The sequence below is a fragment of the Equus caballus genome, chromosome 14, assembly GCF_041296265.1.
Source record: "Equus caballus isolate H_3958 breed thoroughbred chromosome 14, TB-T2T, whole genome shotgun sequence".
NCBI classification, from domain to species: domain Eukaryota; kingdom Metazoa; phylum Chordata; class Mammalia; order Perissodactyla; family Equidae; genus Equus; species Equus caballus.
The window spans coordinates 59293724-59312116 of record NC_091697.1 but is presented as its reverse complement, the minus strand read 5'-3'; the positions used below and the strand labels follow the sequence as shown (position 1 = coordinate 59312116).

The window sequence follows — 18393 nt, the reverse complement described above, 5'->3', positions numbered from 1 at the left end:
GTTATCTGATGTAAGTACAGTCACTCTGCTCTTTTTTGGTCACCATTTGCATAGAATATCTTGTCCCACCCCTTCACTTTCAGCCTATGTGTGTTCTTAAATCTAAAGTGAGTCTTTTGTAGATAGCATATAGTTGGATCTTGGTTTTTTAAAATCCATTCAGCCACTCTTTGTCTTTTGATAGGAGAGTTTAATCCATTTATATTTAAAGTAATTATTGATAGGGAAGGACTTACTATTACCATTTTGCTAATTGTTTTCTGCTTTGTAGTTTTTTGTTCCTCTTTCCCTTTCTTGCCATCTCCCTTTGTTTCACTGATTTTTAAAATACTGATATACTTTGATTCCTTCATATTTTTACTTTGCATATCTTCTATAGGTATTTTCTTTGTGGTTACCATGGAGCTCACATAAAGCATAGTTTTAACAGTCTATTTTAAGTTGATAATAACTTCAATCATACACAAAAACTCTACACTTTTACTTCTCTCACACATACTTTGTTATTGATGTTACAATTTACATCTTTTTATATAGTGCATACATTAACACATTCTTATAGCTATTTTTAATACTTTTGTCTTTTAACTTTTATACTAGAATTAAGTGACTATTAATTATATTTGTCTATATGCTTATCAACAAATTTTATACTTTTATATGCTTTTATGTTTCTGTTTAGAGCAACCTGAAGAACTCCCCTTAGAATTTCTCTTAAGGCAGGTTTAGTGGTGATTAACTCTTTCAGCTTTTGTTTGTCTGGGAATGTCCTTATCTCTTCCTAATTTTTTCTTTTTGAGGAAGATTAGCCCAGAGCTAACTGCTGCCAATCCTCCTCTTTTTGCTGAGGAAGGCTGGCCCTGAGCTAACATCGGTGCCCATCTTCCTCTACTTTATATATGGGATGCCTACCACAGCATGGCTTGCCAAGTGGTGCCATGTCCGCACCCAGGATCCAAACTGGCGAACCCCAGGCTGCCGAAGTGGAATGTGCACACTTAACTGCTGCACCATGGGGCCGGCCCGTCTTCCTCATTTTTTAAGAACAGATTTTCTGGTTACAGTATCTTTGGTCAACAGTTTTTTTCTTTTAGTGCTTTGACTAGATCATTCCACTCCCTTCCAACCTGCAAGGTTTCTGCTGAGAAATCCATTAGCAGTCTAATGGGGGTTCCCTTGTACGTATCAAGTTGCTTTTCTATTGCTGCTGTCAAAATTCTCTGACTTTGACAATTTGATTATGTGTCCCAGTGTGGATTTCTTTGGTTCATCTTATTTGAGGTTCATTGGGCTTTCTAGGTCTGGATGTACATTTCCTTCCCCAGATTTGGGAAGTTTTCAACCATTATTTCTGTGAATAAGCTTTTTGATCCTTTCTCTCTCTCTTTCTTCTCCTTCTGAAACTCCCATAATGCACATATTAATCTGTTTGGTTTTGTCCAATTAGTCTTCTAAGCTTTTTTCACTCTTTTACATTCTTTTTCCTTTTTGCTCCTGACTGAATAATTTCAAATGACCCATCTTTGAGTTCAGTGATTCCTTCTTCTGCTTGATCTAGTCTGCTGTTGAACTCCTTTACTTAATTTTTCTGTTCAGTTATTATACTCCTCAGCTCTAAGATTTCTGTTTGGTTCTTTAAAAAATTTTCTATATCTTTCTTAAAAATGTCACATTTTTCATGCATTGTTCTCCTGAGCTCTTTGAACATCTTTATGACAATTATTTTGAATTCTCTGTCAGGCTATTCATACATCTCCACTTAATTAGGATCAGTTTCTGGAGCTTTATCTTATTCCTTTTTTTGGACCATGTTTCCTTGTTTCTTATTTTTCTTTGATTCTTTGTGTTGGTATCTGCACATTAGAACAAAGAGCCACCTCTCTCAGTCTTCATGGACTGATGTCATACAGAAGACCCTACCAATCAGCCCAACCAGAGATTCTGGGATTCTCTCAAACCTTCTTGCTAATCCAAATCACCACCTTTGTTCTTAGTGGCTACCAAGCATCTATAGTATACTAGGTCCCATCAGTGCTCTGAGACAGGTGAGACAGAAGCCATCCCCTCGGGCAGCCTCTTGAAACATTGCAATGTTGGACACATGATCCAACTCTTTCTCTCCCTAGAGAGAACGTGGGATCTAGTGAATGCTTGCATGCTAGACCAAACTGCTATCTTTGTTCTTAGCACCCATCAAGCTTCTAGAGTATGTCAGGTCCCATGAGCACTCTAAGATAGGTAAGACGGTATCCAATCCTTTGGGAAGCTCCCAGGAAATTTAGAACATTTGATGCCTGGTTCAGTCCTTTCCTTCCCTCCCCAGAGAGAACCTGGGAGCTAGGAGTTTGTATGGCACTGTGTGGGGGGTAGTGATTATGCTGAGAGTGTGTCTTGAATGTTTCCTACTGGCTTTTAAGTGGTTAGTCTCATGCTTCCCTTGGGTGCAGGAGCCCCTCAACTAGTTTTTAGATTTCTCACAAAGGGAATTGTCTGTGCATTGCTGTTGAATTGGTATGTCAATAGGGGAAGAAGGGGCCAGGGCTTCCTATTTAACACCTTGCTTACATCACTCCTATATTTTGCTTTGCTTTGATCTCTATGTTTTATGTTACAGGCTTTCCTCAGAAGTCTGGTGATCCTTGGTTCTCTGCTCGTATTTAAGAGGGGTCCCTAAAAGGCTAAGTGGATCTCTATGGCCTAGTTGGGGCTTGTCATATAGTTGGCTTCACTGTAGGGTGTTCTTGTCAGTTTCATTGAAGAACTACTGAGGTCAGTATCTTTAAATATTTTCTTTAGGGTTGCTCAGATTTCTCATGAAAGAATCTTCCATTCTTCTGCCTAGAAAGTTCAAGTCTGGGTACTACTATTCTGAAAGCTGAGCAGAGACATGAGCTGTTGGGTTAGGATGGGAATAGGCATTGGGTGAGCAGGTCTCACAATTCAGAATGCAGAGTTTCATTTAATTCCCCCTCTTCTACATTCAGTATAGTATCTGAAGCAGTCAGCTTTTTCTGTATAATAAATAACTCCAAAATCTCAGTGGCATAAAATAAAAGCATTTATTTCTTATTCCCATATTTACTGGTTGGCTCAGGCAGCTCTGCTTCAGATTAGAGGCCTGCTGATCAGCTGGTGCAGCTCTCTGCAGTGCACAGGTTGTCTGGGGCTGTTCTGCTCTGTACTTCTCATTGTGGGGTCCCATAGGAGAGGCAGAAGCTCATTAGGATATATTCTTCTCATGATGGCAAAAGCATAAGAGGACAAGCCTAACCATTTAAGCATATTTCAAAGGTTTGCATATGTTTCATTCACTGATATCCTACTGCCCAAAGCAAGTTACATGGCCAACCCCAAAGCCAAAGGGTGAGAGAATATACTCCACCCACTACGAGGCTATGGCAAGAGCATGGATATATAATATTACTACAGTGGAATGAGTAATTGGGACCAAGATTTCAAAATACCACAATATCCCTGCTCTTAACAGTGCCTAGTATACTCCAGTCAAGAGTCCTTCCGTTTCAAAACATCCCAAAGAATAAATCTGTAGACTCCGTTTGAGTAGGAAAGGAGTAATTACCACATCTTTCATGTTTCAGAGGCATCTTTTTTTTTTTTTTGAGGAAGATTAGCCTTGAGCTAACATCTGCCACCAATCCTCCCCTTTTTGATGAGGAAGACTGGTCCTGAGCTAACATCTGCGACCATCTTCTTGTACTTTATATGTGGGATGCCTCCCACAGCCTGGCTTGCCAAGCAGTATGTAGGTCCGCACCCGGGATCCAAACTGGCAAACCCCAGGCCGCCAAAGCAGAATGCATGAACTTAACCGCTGTCCCACCGGGCCGGCCCCCTCAGACGTATCTTTTCACAAGTGTTTGCTGCAGCCAAATTGTGAGCTTTTCTGGGATACCATAGTACAAACCAGCTTGTTTCTGGTGTATTTCCATTGTTGACTTAGGACTCAGCTTTCTCAAGTCTGCTTTATCAGACCATTTGCTCTCTAGCTTTCCAAACTTTATGCTTTATTCTTTCCAATGCTCTTTACCCTTAAGTGTTTGTGTCTTTAAAAAAAGTCACTTTTTGCTACTGCAAAAAGTTGTGGAGGAAGGCATGTGTTCAACCTGTCATCATTAACAAAAGCCTTTAATTACATGTATAGTAAATGTAAATAACTGTTAATTTGTAGAGAAAATTCAAGCAGGGAATAGCCTAGTTAACATTTAGCTTATCTACTGAAAAGTAAGAGAAGTACAGGAAATAAAAGCTAGCCCATAGTTCAAGAGAACAGTATACATTCATTACGTGCAAAATTGCTTAATAATTGGATATGTATTACACGTAAATGCTAATCTCTTCATCTTTTCCTGATCTGAGGGCTTTCGATCTATAGTCCCAGGATTGAGGATGGAACACAGTAGACAGTGGGCAGAGGAAAAAGGTTTTGGGGAGGAAGACAAGTATGCCTTCTCAAAAAGAAAATTATTCATTGGAGGATTTGTGGACAAAGGAACAATTTCTATATGGAGCAACTTAAGGTTGAAATTATTTTCTCACCTAAACAATCTGATCCTCTGAAGAGTTCAGGTGACGGGAAGCTACTTAAACTCTCTTCAAAACTCTTATATTCTGTATAAGAGTCTGTGATTGAATAGCTCAGAAGAGAACTAGAAATTTCGTGCTGCAAACTTAGCCCTGTAGAATAAACAAACAAAAAGGGTAAAATGTTTCATTAGTAAACAGACTAAAATTCCTAAGAATCCAAGGTTAAAGAAATGTACATGCAGTTGTACACTAAGACTGTAAAATTACTTCCACATACAACTGAAAACACATGCTATTGTATACCACTTGAATTTCAAACTTAGAAAAGAATCTTGTTTTTGATGTAGAGAAAATGCATTATAATCCTTTTCCATTGTTTTTCAAATTTTCACAACTTATTCGTTCCCTACTTTGACTCCCTACTTTGATTCTTGTCTCAAAAATCCAAGTTTTATATATAAGTGACCCACTAACTGTAAGCTAACTAACTGAGGAGAAGAAAAGGTGATTCTAGTTATGCCATGTAAAAAACAATGAGCCTAAACACAGACAAATAGATCAAAATAACTGGACAGAAAGCCCAGAAATAGACTCACACATATATGAGCAACTGATTTTGGCCCAAGACGCAAAGGCAATTCAGTGGAGAAAGCTATTCTTTTAACAAATCATCCTGGAACAACTGGATATCCATAAGCAAAAGCAAAACAAAATAAATAACTTCATACCTTCCATCATATAAAAAATTAACTCTAAATGGATCATAGACCTAAATGTTAATCCTAAAACTACAATACTTCTAGAAAAAAAACGAGGAGAGAGTCTTCATGACACTGAGTTAGGCAAAGATTTCTTTTATATAACACTAATGTGACGATTCATAAAGCAATAGCAATGATAAATTGGACTTCATCAAATTTAAAAACTTCTCTTCAAAAGAGACTGTTAATTTACATTCCCATCAACAGCATATGAGGGTTCCCTTTTCTGTATATCCTCTCCAGCACGTGTTATTTCTTGTCTTTTTGGTAATAGGCATTCTAACAGGTGTGAAGTGATATCTCATTGTGGTTTTGATTTATACTTCCCCAATAATTAGTGATGTTGAACATCTTTTTGTCTGCTTGTTGGCCATCTGTATGTCTTCTTTGGAAAAATATCTGTTCATATCCTCTGCCCTTTTTTTCAAGCCACAGACTAAGAGAAAACATTTGCAAATGGACTGGAATCCAGAATATAAAGAACTCTGAAAACTCAATCATAAGAAAACAAACATCTCAATAAGAAAATAGGCAAAATATTTGAAGAGAATCTCTGAGACTCAGAGATCTTGAAGTCATCCATGTGGGAGTAGACTAGCATGAAGACCTTTCCAACAAATGATAGAACCTAGTACTAAAAGTTAAGAACCAGAAGGTTTAGTAAGAAAAGGGAAAACACACTCTGCTATAGTCTCAGCATTCATTAAACACTTCCAACATGACAAAATAGAGGTCAACACTAACAGAAGCCAGCAGGGTAGGGGGTAAGGAATGAAAAGGGAGCATTGCTCTTAAATCCTATTATTTCCTGTCCTGGAGCTGACTTATGCCTATCTCTGATCCATTGCCACTAACTACCTGAGACAACTAATTCTTTGTCCTTCCTACTTTGACCTCACCACACCTTTCTCTCCCACTCCAATCACCTCCTTAAAGTTGACAATTATTTTCTATCTGGCCACCTCCTCCAGCCACCATTGCAACACTTAAACTGATCAACCCAATCTACCAACCTTCTTCACCTCCTCAGACGTCAGAGGTGGGTTATCCCTCTGAGTATCTTTTGCTTCCCCTATTCCAACTGCCCTGGAGTGTCCTGTCCTTGTCCTTGCTACTTTTTACACTTCTCACTCTGTCTTCATCCTTCCCACTCACATGTTGTTACATCTCTCTTGCCTTCCATCTCACAAAATTCCCTAAATACCACTCACAGGAAAGCTATCCTTTCCACCAAACCCCAGAAGTCAAGCCAGGTTCAGAAATTTGGAAAGCCCTGTATTCACCATCTGGGTAGTTGGGTAGAGAAAAGAATAAATAAATGTTCAGACTATATCAGTGGAAGGTTGTTCCTGGTGTCACAATTTAGAAATGTAATTGCATTTAAAATTACATTTATAGCAAATTATACGATACATTTTTTAAAAAGTCAAGTAGTCCTACAAGGCTTATAACAAAAACTGCAATGTCTTGTCTCATACCTCCCCATCATAATTTCTACACTCTAGAGACAACTACTTTCAGCTCTAGTAATTTTTTCTTTTAATATCCACCTTTATATTTCTAAATTAAATGTATTCAATGATTGTGATTGCTCAAATATATTTACAGATGATCTATGTACTAAGAGTTATATTCATCACCTTTTTGCTACAAGTTTTTATTTTCTCTTTGTGTTGATTATGTAATGTTTAAATTAGTTTTCTAAGTATCTATCACTATTTCATCCCAACTTCTGTCAAACATGTAAATTTTCTGTCAATACTTTAAAAAACACCAGGTTATCTACCAGTTCCTTTCTTTCTTTTCTTTTCTTTCCTTCCTTCTTCTCCTCTTTCTCTTTCTTTCCTTTTTTCTTTTTCCTTTTTTTAAGAAGTATTGCTATGGGCAATCTCAATACACTCACTCAAATTTGGACTGTTTGTCCTCTGGACATACTGCACAGGTGTCTTCTTGGGATTTCCCTTTACCTAAGAAATTAATATCCTATGAAATTATTTTGCATATTTCCTGTATTCCTTTGATTCCTGGATCCCATGATTTCTTATTGATTTACTCTCTAGTTTTGCTGGAATATCTCCATTTCCTGAGAAAAGATGCATGGAAGACCTGTCTAAAAATTTCTTTATACTGTCTCCATACTTGAGTGATTATTTGGCTGGGTATAGAATTCCAAACTGGTACCTTAAAAAAACTGATTCCCATTTTTTTTTTTTTAAGATTGGCACCTGAGCTAACAACTGTTGCCAATTTTCTTTTCTGCTTTTTTTCCTCCCCAAATCCCCCCAGTACACAGTTGCACATTTTAGTCATGGGTCCTTCTAGTTGTGGCATGTGGGACACCTCCTAAGCATGGCTTGATGAGCTGTGCCATGTCCATGCCCAGGATATGAACCGGCGAAACCCTGGGCTGCTGAAACGGAGTGTGCGAACTTAACCACTTGGCCACGGGGCCGGTCCTGATTCCCATATTTGATGTTTGACAGATTTAAACCTCACTGCTCCCTCTTCCTCTTCTGCCCCACATCTGGGCAGGCTGATAAGATAGCCCCGGTGCTCCATCTTTTGGCAATGATGGCAAGTTATAACCATACACAGGAAACCTCATCCTGGCCCCATCCTCTAACTGCATAAAACCCCCAACCCAGTCTCCCTTCCCTGCTCTCTCAAGACATTTTCAGGCCTGCTTGGGAGATGCCCTCTTCTCCAGAAAGTCTTATTTTATATGAGTAACAAACTTTTCCATATCCTTTTGGAATGTGGGTGGCATCATCAATCTTGAAATTTAAAACCAAATTTTGGGTGGGGAATCATCCTGTCTCTGCAAAATCAGTTCTCTTCAGAATTTTAAATGCATTTTTCCACCATGTTCTAGTTTCTGGAGTTGTTCTTGACAAGTTTAATGCCATCCACACTCTTGATTGCATAATTGCAATCAACAATTTTTTTCTCTGGAATACTGAAGGATTTCTCTCTTTATCCTGAGGATTTTTAAATCACATAATGTTGTGCTTTGGTGTGGGTCTTTTTTCATTAATTGTGATGGGCAGTTGGTGATCTCTTTCAATATGCACACTCATGACCATTTTTAATTCTAAAAATATTTCTAGTTTTATGTGTTCAATAATTTCCTTTCTGTTTACTCTATAATGTCTGGAACTACTATTTTTCAGGTGTTAGAATGCCTGGACTCGTCTTCTAATTATTTTTCCTTTTTAAATAGCAGCTTTATTGGAATACAATTCATATTCCATAAATCTCAACCTTTTAAAGTGTATGATTCAGAAGTTTTTAATATACTCATAGAGTTGTGTCACCATTGCCACTATTTTTATCTTCTCTTTGACGTTTGTTCAACTTTTAGACTACCTCCTTAAATTCTTCATCTAATCCTTCACAGAATTTTTTATTCCATATTTTTATTTTTTAAGAATTGTTTTTGTTCTCTGAATGCTCCTGTCTATAGTAGCCTGCACTTGTTTCATGGACACATTTTTTTTTCTTATCATCCTGAGGATAATAATGAAAACACGGTCTTTAAAAGTTTTCTTACATTGTCTATGTCCTTCAAGTTTCTTTTTATTTGGTATCTATCTTTTATTTTAAATGTTTTCTTTAAATGCCTGGCAATTCTTGAATGTTCAAGAATGAGGCACTAAAGTAGCTATTGGAAACTCTGGATTCGTGAGAGGGTTTGGGAAGTAGTGGGATTTTCTGAATGGTATTTAGACAAGAATGAGGTCATTACTGCCAGAATATAGGTCCTCTCCTGGACAGAAAAGTTTCCAAAAGAGGAATCCTCCAGTCTCCTAGTTGAGGTGTATTTTCCTGAGTGGGATAAGGGGTCTGAGGGTTTTACCACTAAGTATACAGACTTCTCTTAATTCCCTTCCCTCCTCCTCTCCTTACCCCGCCCACTAGTTTTCAATATAGCACCCCAGCTCTGAACAGTACCTACCATCCCTGAGTCTACAACCTCTGCTTCAATTGTCTCTGGACTGCCAGGGTAGGAAAAAGAGTAGTTGCCTGGCCACACAGTGTTTGGTAAGGGATCAAAGTGTCTAACTGGTACTTTTAAAGATTCCCAGAAATCCTCCTATTTTCAACACTATCTATACTCATTCCTTCAGGAATATGTGATGCCTCTTAATTCCTGAACCTACAGCCTGAGTCAGTTTGCTTATTGGTTTGTCCTTACTCTAGACAACTAGCTTTCAGTTTTTTGGGATTCTTTTTCTTTTGGTCTGTTAGGCCAGTTATAATTTATTCATCTACCTTCCAAATTCCAAACTTTAGTTGATTATCTATGTCAGCTGAGGTCTCTTCTCTCTCTTTTTCTCCACCTTGTGGTTTCATGCCTTTTTTATGCCTTTATTGATATCTTAGTGAGGTTTCAGAAGGGAGAAGTAAATGTGTATATTTAATTTTCCACATTAAAAATGAAGTCCTGAATTAATTTTCATCATGTTGTAAAATTACTAGATTCCAAGACAGAATTAAAACAATTAATTATATGTTAAATAGAATTCTGTGGGCTACTCAAAACCTAACCATTTACATCTTATTATGGGAAACAGTATTCCAGGTTTCAAATATCAATCAACAAATGAACTCTTAGAACACAACCAGTCTGTAAAATAGACAGTCTATTTTCTATTTCCCTATACCTTTTACACATCAACTTGACAAACCTAGTAATCAAGGACATTTACCATATATTTAAAGTACAATTTTAGAAAATACTGATTATAGTTAAATGGTTTATTTTCCCTAAATAGAGTATAAAACTTATTCAACAAGCATTTGAAACTATATTATGTCCCAAGTATGGGAAAGAAAGATAAAAGATAGTGTTTATTCTCAATGGCTATAGAGCCAAGAAGAACAAAAAACAATTATACTGCTGTTTTGAGTCCTATGACAGTATACAAAGAGCGCCACAGAACTACCGGGATAGAAAAACTCATCTAGAAAGAAAGAAGAGCAGTCAGGAGAGGCTTCCCAGTAGAAACAGCACTTGAATTTGTTTTTGAATAAAAAGTAGAAGTTAACCAGGCAAAGATGGGAAGGGAAGGAGAGAAAAGCATTTGTTGAGCACCTCCCATATTCTTTTGCACTATATTCTAGGAAATATTCCTCTGTTCTATTCTCTAGCTCGCTAATTTGATTTTCAGCTGAATTCATTCCAATATTGGGCACATTTATTGAGTTTTTAAATTTGGTGATATTTTTAAGTTTCCAGGGACTATAATTTTTTTTTATAGCAGCCTGTTACATTATGGATTCAATGGCCTCTTGTCTCTAAAGGGATATTTACTTTAAAGTTTTCTGCCTTTTCCTCAGGTGTTAGTTCTTCCATTTGTTGCACTTGTTGCCTCTCTTCCATGTCACTGGTTTTCTTCAAAGATTTGGCTGTTTCTGGTTGTCTGTTCATATCTCTATTTGAGAATCTCTGTTTGTATGGCAATGAGTATAAATTCTGAAACAGTACCCTACCTCTGGAGATTTTAGAAGAGTGATGAGACATTTGGGGAACTTATGTTCTGGGTGGGGATGTCCTCCTATATTTTCTGGGTACTGTAGGTTACATGGGGGTGCTGCCCTAATTATCTGGCTGGTGTGTACACTGGAAGTCTCCTGTATTAGAATTCACACTTCAGAGAGCCATACTATATCTATATTATATAGTTAACAAGCATAAGCATAATGTGTATCTTTTAGTTTTTTCTCCCTCTGCTATCCTGTGGCAATTTGGAGTTACTTCACACTCTCCTCTGCTTCTCACTGAAGCCCCAACACTGAACCTTAGGAGCCAACCCCTTAGTTCACCTTGCTTGAGAGTAATTCCCAGGGTTTTAAACTGGCAGCAGGCACTGGTAACTGCCAGTGTTCCCAGTATAAGAAGGGGATAAGGAGAAGGGGGCCAGGTCATGTAGTGCCAGAGAGTAGTACTTAATCCACTACCTTGACAATTCCTTTAGGGTCCCCTCTACTAGAGTTTTTTGCATTTATTGACCAAGTGTTTCAACTATCTCTAGAACTATTCTTACCTCTGCAGTGCTTTTTCTCTGCTCTTGATATATTAATCAGTCTGATCTCATCTGCTTTTAAGAATTCCTTCAGTATTTCTGGTGTGTTGACGGCATCCTTTCTTGTTTTCAAAAGTAACCTCAAGTATCCCAATATGTACTGGCTCACAAATTTCTATCAGCAGTTGTTCATAACCAACTGTCTATCTGACACTGCTACTTAGTCACCTGAAAGGTACCCATACTTAATATATTAAAAACAAAATTTGTGATCTTTCCCTCAAACAAGATTTTTTCAGCAACTGATACCACCTTATATGCAGTTATGTAAACCAGAGACAGGTGTCATCTCTAATACTTCCATCTCCTTCACTCTTCATTTGTCAAATTCTGTCAATTTCACTTCCTAAACTAGCCATCAGATAGGCCCACTTCTTTCTACCTCCAATGCCATCCCTTAGTACAAACCACCATCACTTCTCCCCCAAACTACTGAAATAACCTCCTAACTAGTCTGTTTGTATCCACTCCTGCTTCTTTCCATACTGTAGCTAAAGTGATCCCATCATTTCCTATTTAAAGACTTCAGTGACTTCTTGCTGCTCCAAAGATAAACATCAATATCTTTGACATGGCCTACAAGGCTATGCAAGGCCTCTGTCTGTTCAATCTTGTCTTATTATCGCATTTTCTCTTCTTCTCTGTACTACAGCCATACTGGCCTTTTTTCAGTTCATGAACACATAACGGTCGGTCCTACTTTGCTGTTCTTTGCACATGCTGTTCCTCTACCTGGCTTGCTTGTTACTCATCTCTTTGCATAGCTAATTTGCACTGTTTTTGGATCTCAATTAAACTGCCATTCCTTTGTGGAAGACTTCCCTAATCTCTCCAACTAAATTCAATTAGTTACACTCAAGTCGATCTCTTTTTTGTAGCATTTATCACAATTGTAGTTTACTGGTATGTGCTTGAAGGCTTTGAGGATGAGGTCCAGAGAACAGGCAGAAGGATTCACCTTGGACTAGGAGAAAGATTGAGTTGGGAAGATGGGGCAGAGACACAAACGGATGCTCATGTTTGTAAGAAAGAAAACTGAAGGAGTTCATACCTAACAGTCTTACCTGATAACAGTTCACTATTTGATGAACTACTGTCAATCTGGAGGTCATCAGGGACTGACTCCTATGTGAAATAATAATTAAAGATATAGCACAAATTAGGAGATTGAATATTTTTATATTATAATATCATATCACACTGATTTGGTTATTTTGAAAATGAAACACTAAGGTCAACTATGCATATCAGTTTCATATATATAATAAATTCTTTCAGTTTATTGATCACAGATGTAATCTCATATTTAATATTAAATCTAAAAATAAATATTAAAATATAATATTGTGGACATATCTAGAGAATCAACAATACACTAGTCAACTAACTACTGTGAGATAAACCAGTAACTACAAGATAAAGGTGAATATTTTTCTGATCCCCTAGGTAGGAAGGGTTTTCTTCTCTCTAAATATGAAAGGAAAATGAATCAAAAGAAAAGATTGAAGATAAGTCTAAATACCAGAAATAAAATTAAAGGCAAACAAACATGAAAATATTTGTTATATACGTATGTGTAAAAGTATAACTATCTTCAATATATGTAAGTATTTCACACAAAAAGAAACAACATGGTCAATAAAATGAGGGGAAAAAAGTATTACCTTTCCTAGCATTCAAAAAATGGAAAATGAAACAACATGCCACATTTCATCTATCAAATAATAAATATGTATATTTTTTAAGTTTCAGGTAAGATGGTGGAAATTTGCCAATATGAATCAAAAATTTTAAACATGTTCCAACCTTTGACCCACTGCAAAGTATTTGTCTCAGGATAACAATTTGAGGTACACAAAAACTTCCATAGTGGGACGTCCACTGATATCTAAACAGCAAAACCTTGGAAACAACCTCATTCCTCCAACCACAGGGAACCAGTTATATAAACCATGGTATATCTATCTATAAGACAAAGCACTATACTGAACATCATATTTCTGAAGACTAATGTTAGAGGAATACACAATAAGGTAATTGTAAAATTTTAAAAAGGCACAGAAAAAAGTAATGGAAAGAAATATACAAAAATTAGAAGAAACTGTTTAAATAATTTTTTCAAATAGTCTGAATCATCTACAAGGAACACTTAACACTGCTAAAATCTAGGGTAAAAGCCTTTTCAAAAAATGCCTTTTGTTCAAACTGCCCTCTCCCCAAAAAGCATGCTATAGAGAAACATCTAAGTTAAAACACTGAAACATGACTATCAAATTTAATGCTAATGTCAGATGAGTCACAGCAATTTTTAAAAATCTGAGTTTCTCCAAACTATTGCTATACATCTTTAAAATATTACACAGAATTCATATTAAATAGAGTCGATCAAGAAGTTACATAATATTCTAATGATAATGAACCCTCTGTCTCTAGTTGTTAACGGAAAGTCAAATGAGAAAACATGCAAATGGCTTTAAAATGTTTCACTGGTACCAAACATGAGAGTTACCAAGAAACGCTTTGCAGCAGTCACACAGAAAATTAGCCAGTAACAGATATTTCTCAAATTTTTGTCGCAGGAAGGAAAAAATGAAAATGCCTGGCTATGAAACTACCAGAATCAGAAATTCAAGGCCCTGACTAAAGACACAGCATCAATGTCTACAAAAACACTAGAAAGCTGTGTGGTCTCTATGTAACAAAGACCGTATTATCCTTTCATCTGGAGGGACATCAGGTACCGCTGGTTTCTACACCAAGCGTATCCAAGGACCATAGGAGAAACATACATACGCTCAGCGGAGCCATCTTCTCGTCCCGGAGCTCTTCACTAGTGCTACTTTCTTGCAGGTTTTTCTCTCCTGTAACTCTTAACTGAGTGCTAACAAACAAACAGCACAATTAGTTGGCCCGGTCTGGGCTGGGCTCTCCACGTGTCTGTTCACTGCTCACGCTGTTCAGAATCTGAAAGGCTCTCTGGGGACATCATTAGGAAAAAGGAAGGACCAGAGGGGGAGAATTGTACCGATACCCAACGAAAGCTACAAATGCTTTCTCGGAAGTTCGATCTCGCTTGCTTTCAGGGGACTTGACGAGATTTCTTTTTTTGTTTTTTAATTAAATCTTTCTGAAGTCAAATTTGTGGGTGTATGTTTTGAGAAGAGCGAAATTAGAGTATTCTATCTATTTTCTTCGTTGATTCCTAGACTAAGCAGCTCTTATTAGCAGAAGATCAGGACTGAAGGTTTGAGGCGGCCAGAAGGCCCGGGGCTGTTGCTCGGGGCTACGCACCTCGGCAGCCCAGAGCAGCCAGCTCCCTGCGCACTGCGCTCCGCTTTCTCCGCAATCTTCGGCAAACCGTGTGCTTTGTCATTTCCTTTCAGGCCTGAGAGAGGGCGACACGTTTCAGGGCAAAAGCCCTGGAGGCCCGCCCGCCGGTCTCAGGCGTCCCCGGGCCGAGGCCCAGCCGCCCCAGCCCCCGCGCCCCACGCTCCCCACCCCGGGCCCCGCCCCGCAGGCCAGCCCGGCGGGGCTTACAGCGGGCAGCGAGCCTTCGGCCCGGGCCTGGGGGAGGCTCCGCTAGGTCCGGCGTCGGGGTTAGGTTGAGTCTCTGGTCGGCCCGCTTCTTGCGGGTATAGACTCGTAGCGGCCACATTGTCACCCCACTCCCAGGCCTCAGCGGCCTCTCGGCCCTTGACGGCCTGTCTCGTCGCCTTCCTGACTAACTGAGCTACAGTCGGCGGGAGTCAGCGTCCAGCGGCGGCCTGCGCAGCAGCCTGAGAAGACTGAGGCGAAGAAACACCACCACCAGGCCTGAGCGCCCACCTCGACGCTGGAGCGAAGCCGCTCCCGCCTTTTTATCTCAGTCAAGTCGCGCGATGGCTTCTGGGAAGACGGAGTAACGTGGCTGCGGCCCCGCCCTCCTGGAGGCACGGCGCTCTGGTGTTTGGCGGGGGCCTGGTGGCTTCTGGGCGCCTGGCACAGGGTCTTTCACCGTTCTCAAAGGAAGCTTATTGGAAAAGGCCTTTTCCTTGCCCAGGAGGTACTCCTTGCTTTTCATTTTCTCATTAGTCTGATGGGCGCAACATGTGCTACTGATGCCTCGGCTGGGCTGGTCTCCCTATCAAGACTGCAGGAAGGCCGTGGTAATGCAGTTTTAGGTCTCTGAGCACAGGGAATCTAGCTGGGGGTCAACCTGGCTCAGTACAGGAAGGTCAGAGAGGAACGAAAGCACATTAAAGCGACAGGGAGTATCCTCCTGAGCAATCAATTTCAGTCCTTGGGGGCACCTATTTGCTGGGGGGTCATGGTACTTGAGAGACTAACCAAGCATTCGAAGATCTTGACTTCCAGGAGGTTTCTTCTCACCAACAAGCAGAGTCCCTTAGCCCCTGCCCAGCAGTCACCTCCTTGACATCTGGGCAGCGCTGCGGTCAAAGTAGAGAATTCCACAGGGGCTCCTCAGCTAGGGCCCTGGGGCTCAGCTCTTTTGCTCTACCCAATTGGAGGGACATAGGATTGACCTCCTTTGGTAAGGGATTTAAAACATAATTAATATATAATTTAATATATAATTAATCATTTATTTAATTTATTTATATAACTAATCGTTAAAACTTAACTTTGTAAAGAGCAGAGGGTAGGCATTCTTAGCTAATTAGATATAATGCTTTGAGTCACTGAATCTATACTTAGCCCCTTACTCTGTGTTAGGCATTGTGATAGATGCTAGGGATACAGAGGTGAGTTAGAAACAGTCCTTCAGTCGAAGCTCGCAATTTTGTTGCAGTATAAAGCAGTTATCATATTTCAACATCATTTTTTTAGTCACATCCATAACATGCAGGCAGGCAGTCTCTAGTTTACAAGCCAGGACTCCAGGCTCCTTCTCTCCCTTTGGGAGCTGTTGTGAAAAAACTTGGGAGTTCTTAAATGACCTTTGGGAAGTCTGGGTTCTAGGAGGCCATAGGCCTAGAAATGGAAGAAACACTGAAAAAGGAAAACAGCTTAAAGCAAAAGCTGATCTGCCTTTTAGTGGTCCTATTCCCTAGAACTCTGTCTCACTGTACTGAATTACATTCACTGAAGTGCCATCAAGTAAAGATTTATGGGAGTTAGTGCACAGGGTTTCAAAACTGGAAATAACCTTTGGTATGGTTTCTTGAGCCAAAAAATTCCTTAGAGATGATCTACTTGCCCCCACATTTTGCAGCAGAGGAAACCACAGCCTAGGGAGGCTCATTATGACAGTTGGCATAGGTGGCATTTGGCTAGTGTGCTTGTCATGCTCTCATTCATCCTAATACATGCCTGGGAAAAGAATAGGAGTAGCCGGGAAGTGAACTTGAAGCCCTTGGTAGCAAAGTAGGGGAAGGGACTACAGACAGGTCTGTTTAAAGCCTTACCTAGAGCCAGCCTGTAACAGGGGAGGGAAATGTGTCCCCTACAAAAGGATGAAGTAGGGCAGAGACATCTCAATTCAGTCATCTGTCTCCCCAGATTCCATCCCCAAATACACAAACGCCAGAGTAAGCATTCAGCCATGAGTGTTAAATGGAACTTCTTCCATTTCTCTGTTGTACTGCTCCCATATCTAGACTCAGAATTCTGCTATCAATGTTTCAGTTCAGTCAGGTGATGGGTATGCCTAGGTTTGGAACTATCATGGAGATGCTAACTTCCATGGGAAAACAAATTGCAAATTTCAAAGAGATTTCTGAAGAAAGCTTTTGGAAAACCACCAGTCCGTGAGTTTAATATTCCCTGGAGCCCAGAAATCTTTCTGAACAATATTTTCTTATGGAGTGACCCACTGAGCAGCTTCATTTGTGGTACCATCCATCGGCTTTAGGATCCAACAGAAAACCCGTTTATTTTTGCTTAGTTGACAAGAATGGAAAAAATCACAGTGATAGATGAAATGTACCTTCAGGTATAGCAGTCTTAATGCTATGCAACATATGAAAAAGGGCCAAGGGGATTTTCATTCAATAGATATTTCTTGAGCATCCACTGCAGTTACAACCCCAAGCAACTCACAGTCTGAGTAGAAGGGGGCAGAGGGACAATCAACCAGTCAACCATGTGGGAAACTGCTCAGAGAAAAGGATAGTTGAACTGAGTTTTAAGAGATGAGTGGTAGGAATTAGGGTGATTAAAGGAAAGGGCATTCTATGAAAAGAGGACTGTATATAATACATGAAGGCACAGAAAAGCATGTGCTTTTAGGGCACTACAAAAAGAAGTTCGTATGATTGGAGCCAAGGCTCCATGGAGGAAGGGCAGGAGAAGAGATGCTAGGCCTTGTGTGCTGAACCGGGGAGCCTGAACTTTATCCTGGAAACTATGGGATTTCATCAAAGGAATATTAAGCAGGAGAGTGGCATGACCAGATTTTCAATTTAGAAAGATCGCCCTGACTGAAGTGTGGATGGTGAAATTTGAGGGAGCTGGAGTGGAAACAGGAAGACTAATTAAGAAAGCACTGTAATATTCCAGACAAGAGATGAGAGCAGCCCCAACTACACTAACAGCTGTGAGAATAGAGGAGTGGACAATAGCAAACATGAAGAGAAGGCAGAATCTGCATAACTTAGACTTGGCAGAATGTACCATTTTAAGAAAGTGTACCTGTTAACTTGTACATGGGTAAAAGACATTATGGAAATACTGTTTAAGGCCCATCATGATGGAAGATTTGAATACAGTTATTTGTTCTTTTAAAAGTTTAAAAATTATTTAAATCCAGGACACATTTAAGTCCAGGACACATTTGGTAACAACAAATGTGTCAAGCAAAGGAGAGCCTCTCTGGTGGGGGGGGGGGGGGTAGTCCATAAGTCTTTGGAGTTTTGGAACCCTTACAGAGAATGTGGAGTATGCTGACTAGTGATATAGCGTGATACCATGTTTACCATAAGCACTATGATTGATGATTACCAAATATACTAACATCAGGGGATTATGCTATATAAACATATAAAATAGCAATTACAAGCAAC

General features: G+C 39.4%; 1 protein-coding gene across 2 annotated transcripts in view; it reads right to left on the bottom strand.

Moving 5' to 3' along the window:
* The window catches only part of MEIKIN (meiotic kinetochore factor), a 97168-nt gene extending 81889 nt beyond the window's left edge, over window positions 1-15279 (bottom strand). For both annotated transcript variants that reach the window (XM_023617742.2, XM_070234432.1), the window contains exons 1-5: window positions 14930-15279; window positions 14684-14777; window positions 14186-14273; window positions 12457-12517; window positions 4558-4695 (exon numbers count right to left, since the gene is read on the bottom strand). In XM_023617742.2, coding sequence (XP_023473510.1) covers window positions 4558-4695; window positions 12457-12517; window positions 14186-14273; window positions 14684-14777; window positions 14930-15047 — 499 coding nt within the window. In that variant the 5' untranslated portion in view covers window positions 15048-15279. The remainder of the gene's footprint in view (window positions 1-4557; window positions 4696-12456; window positions 12518-14185; window positions 14274-14683; window positions 14778-14929) is intronic.
* Between the last annotated feature and the right edge of the window lie 3114 nt (window positions 15280-18393).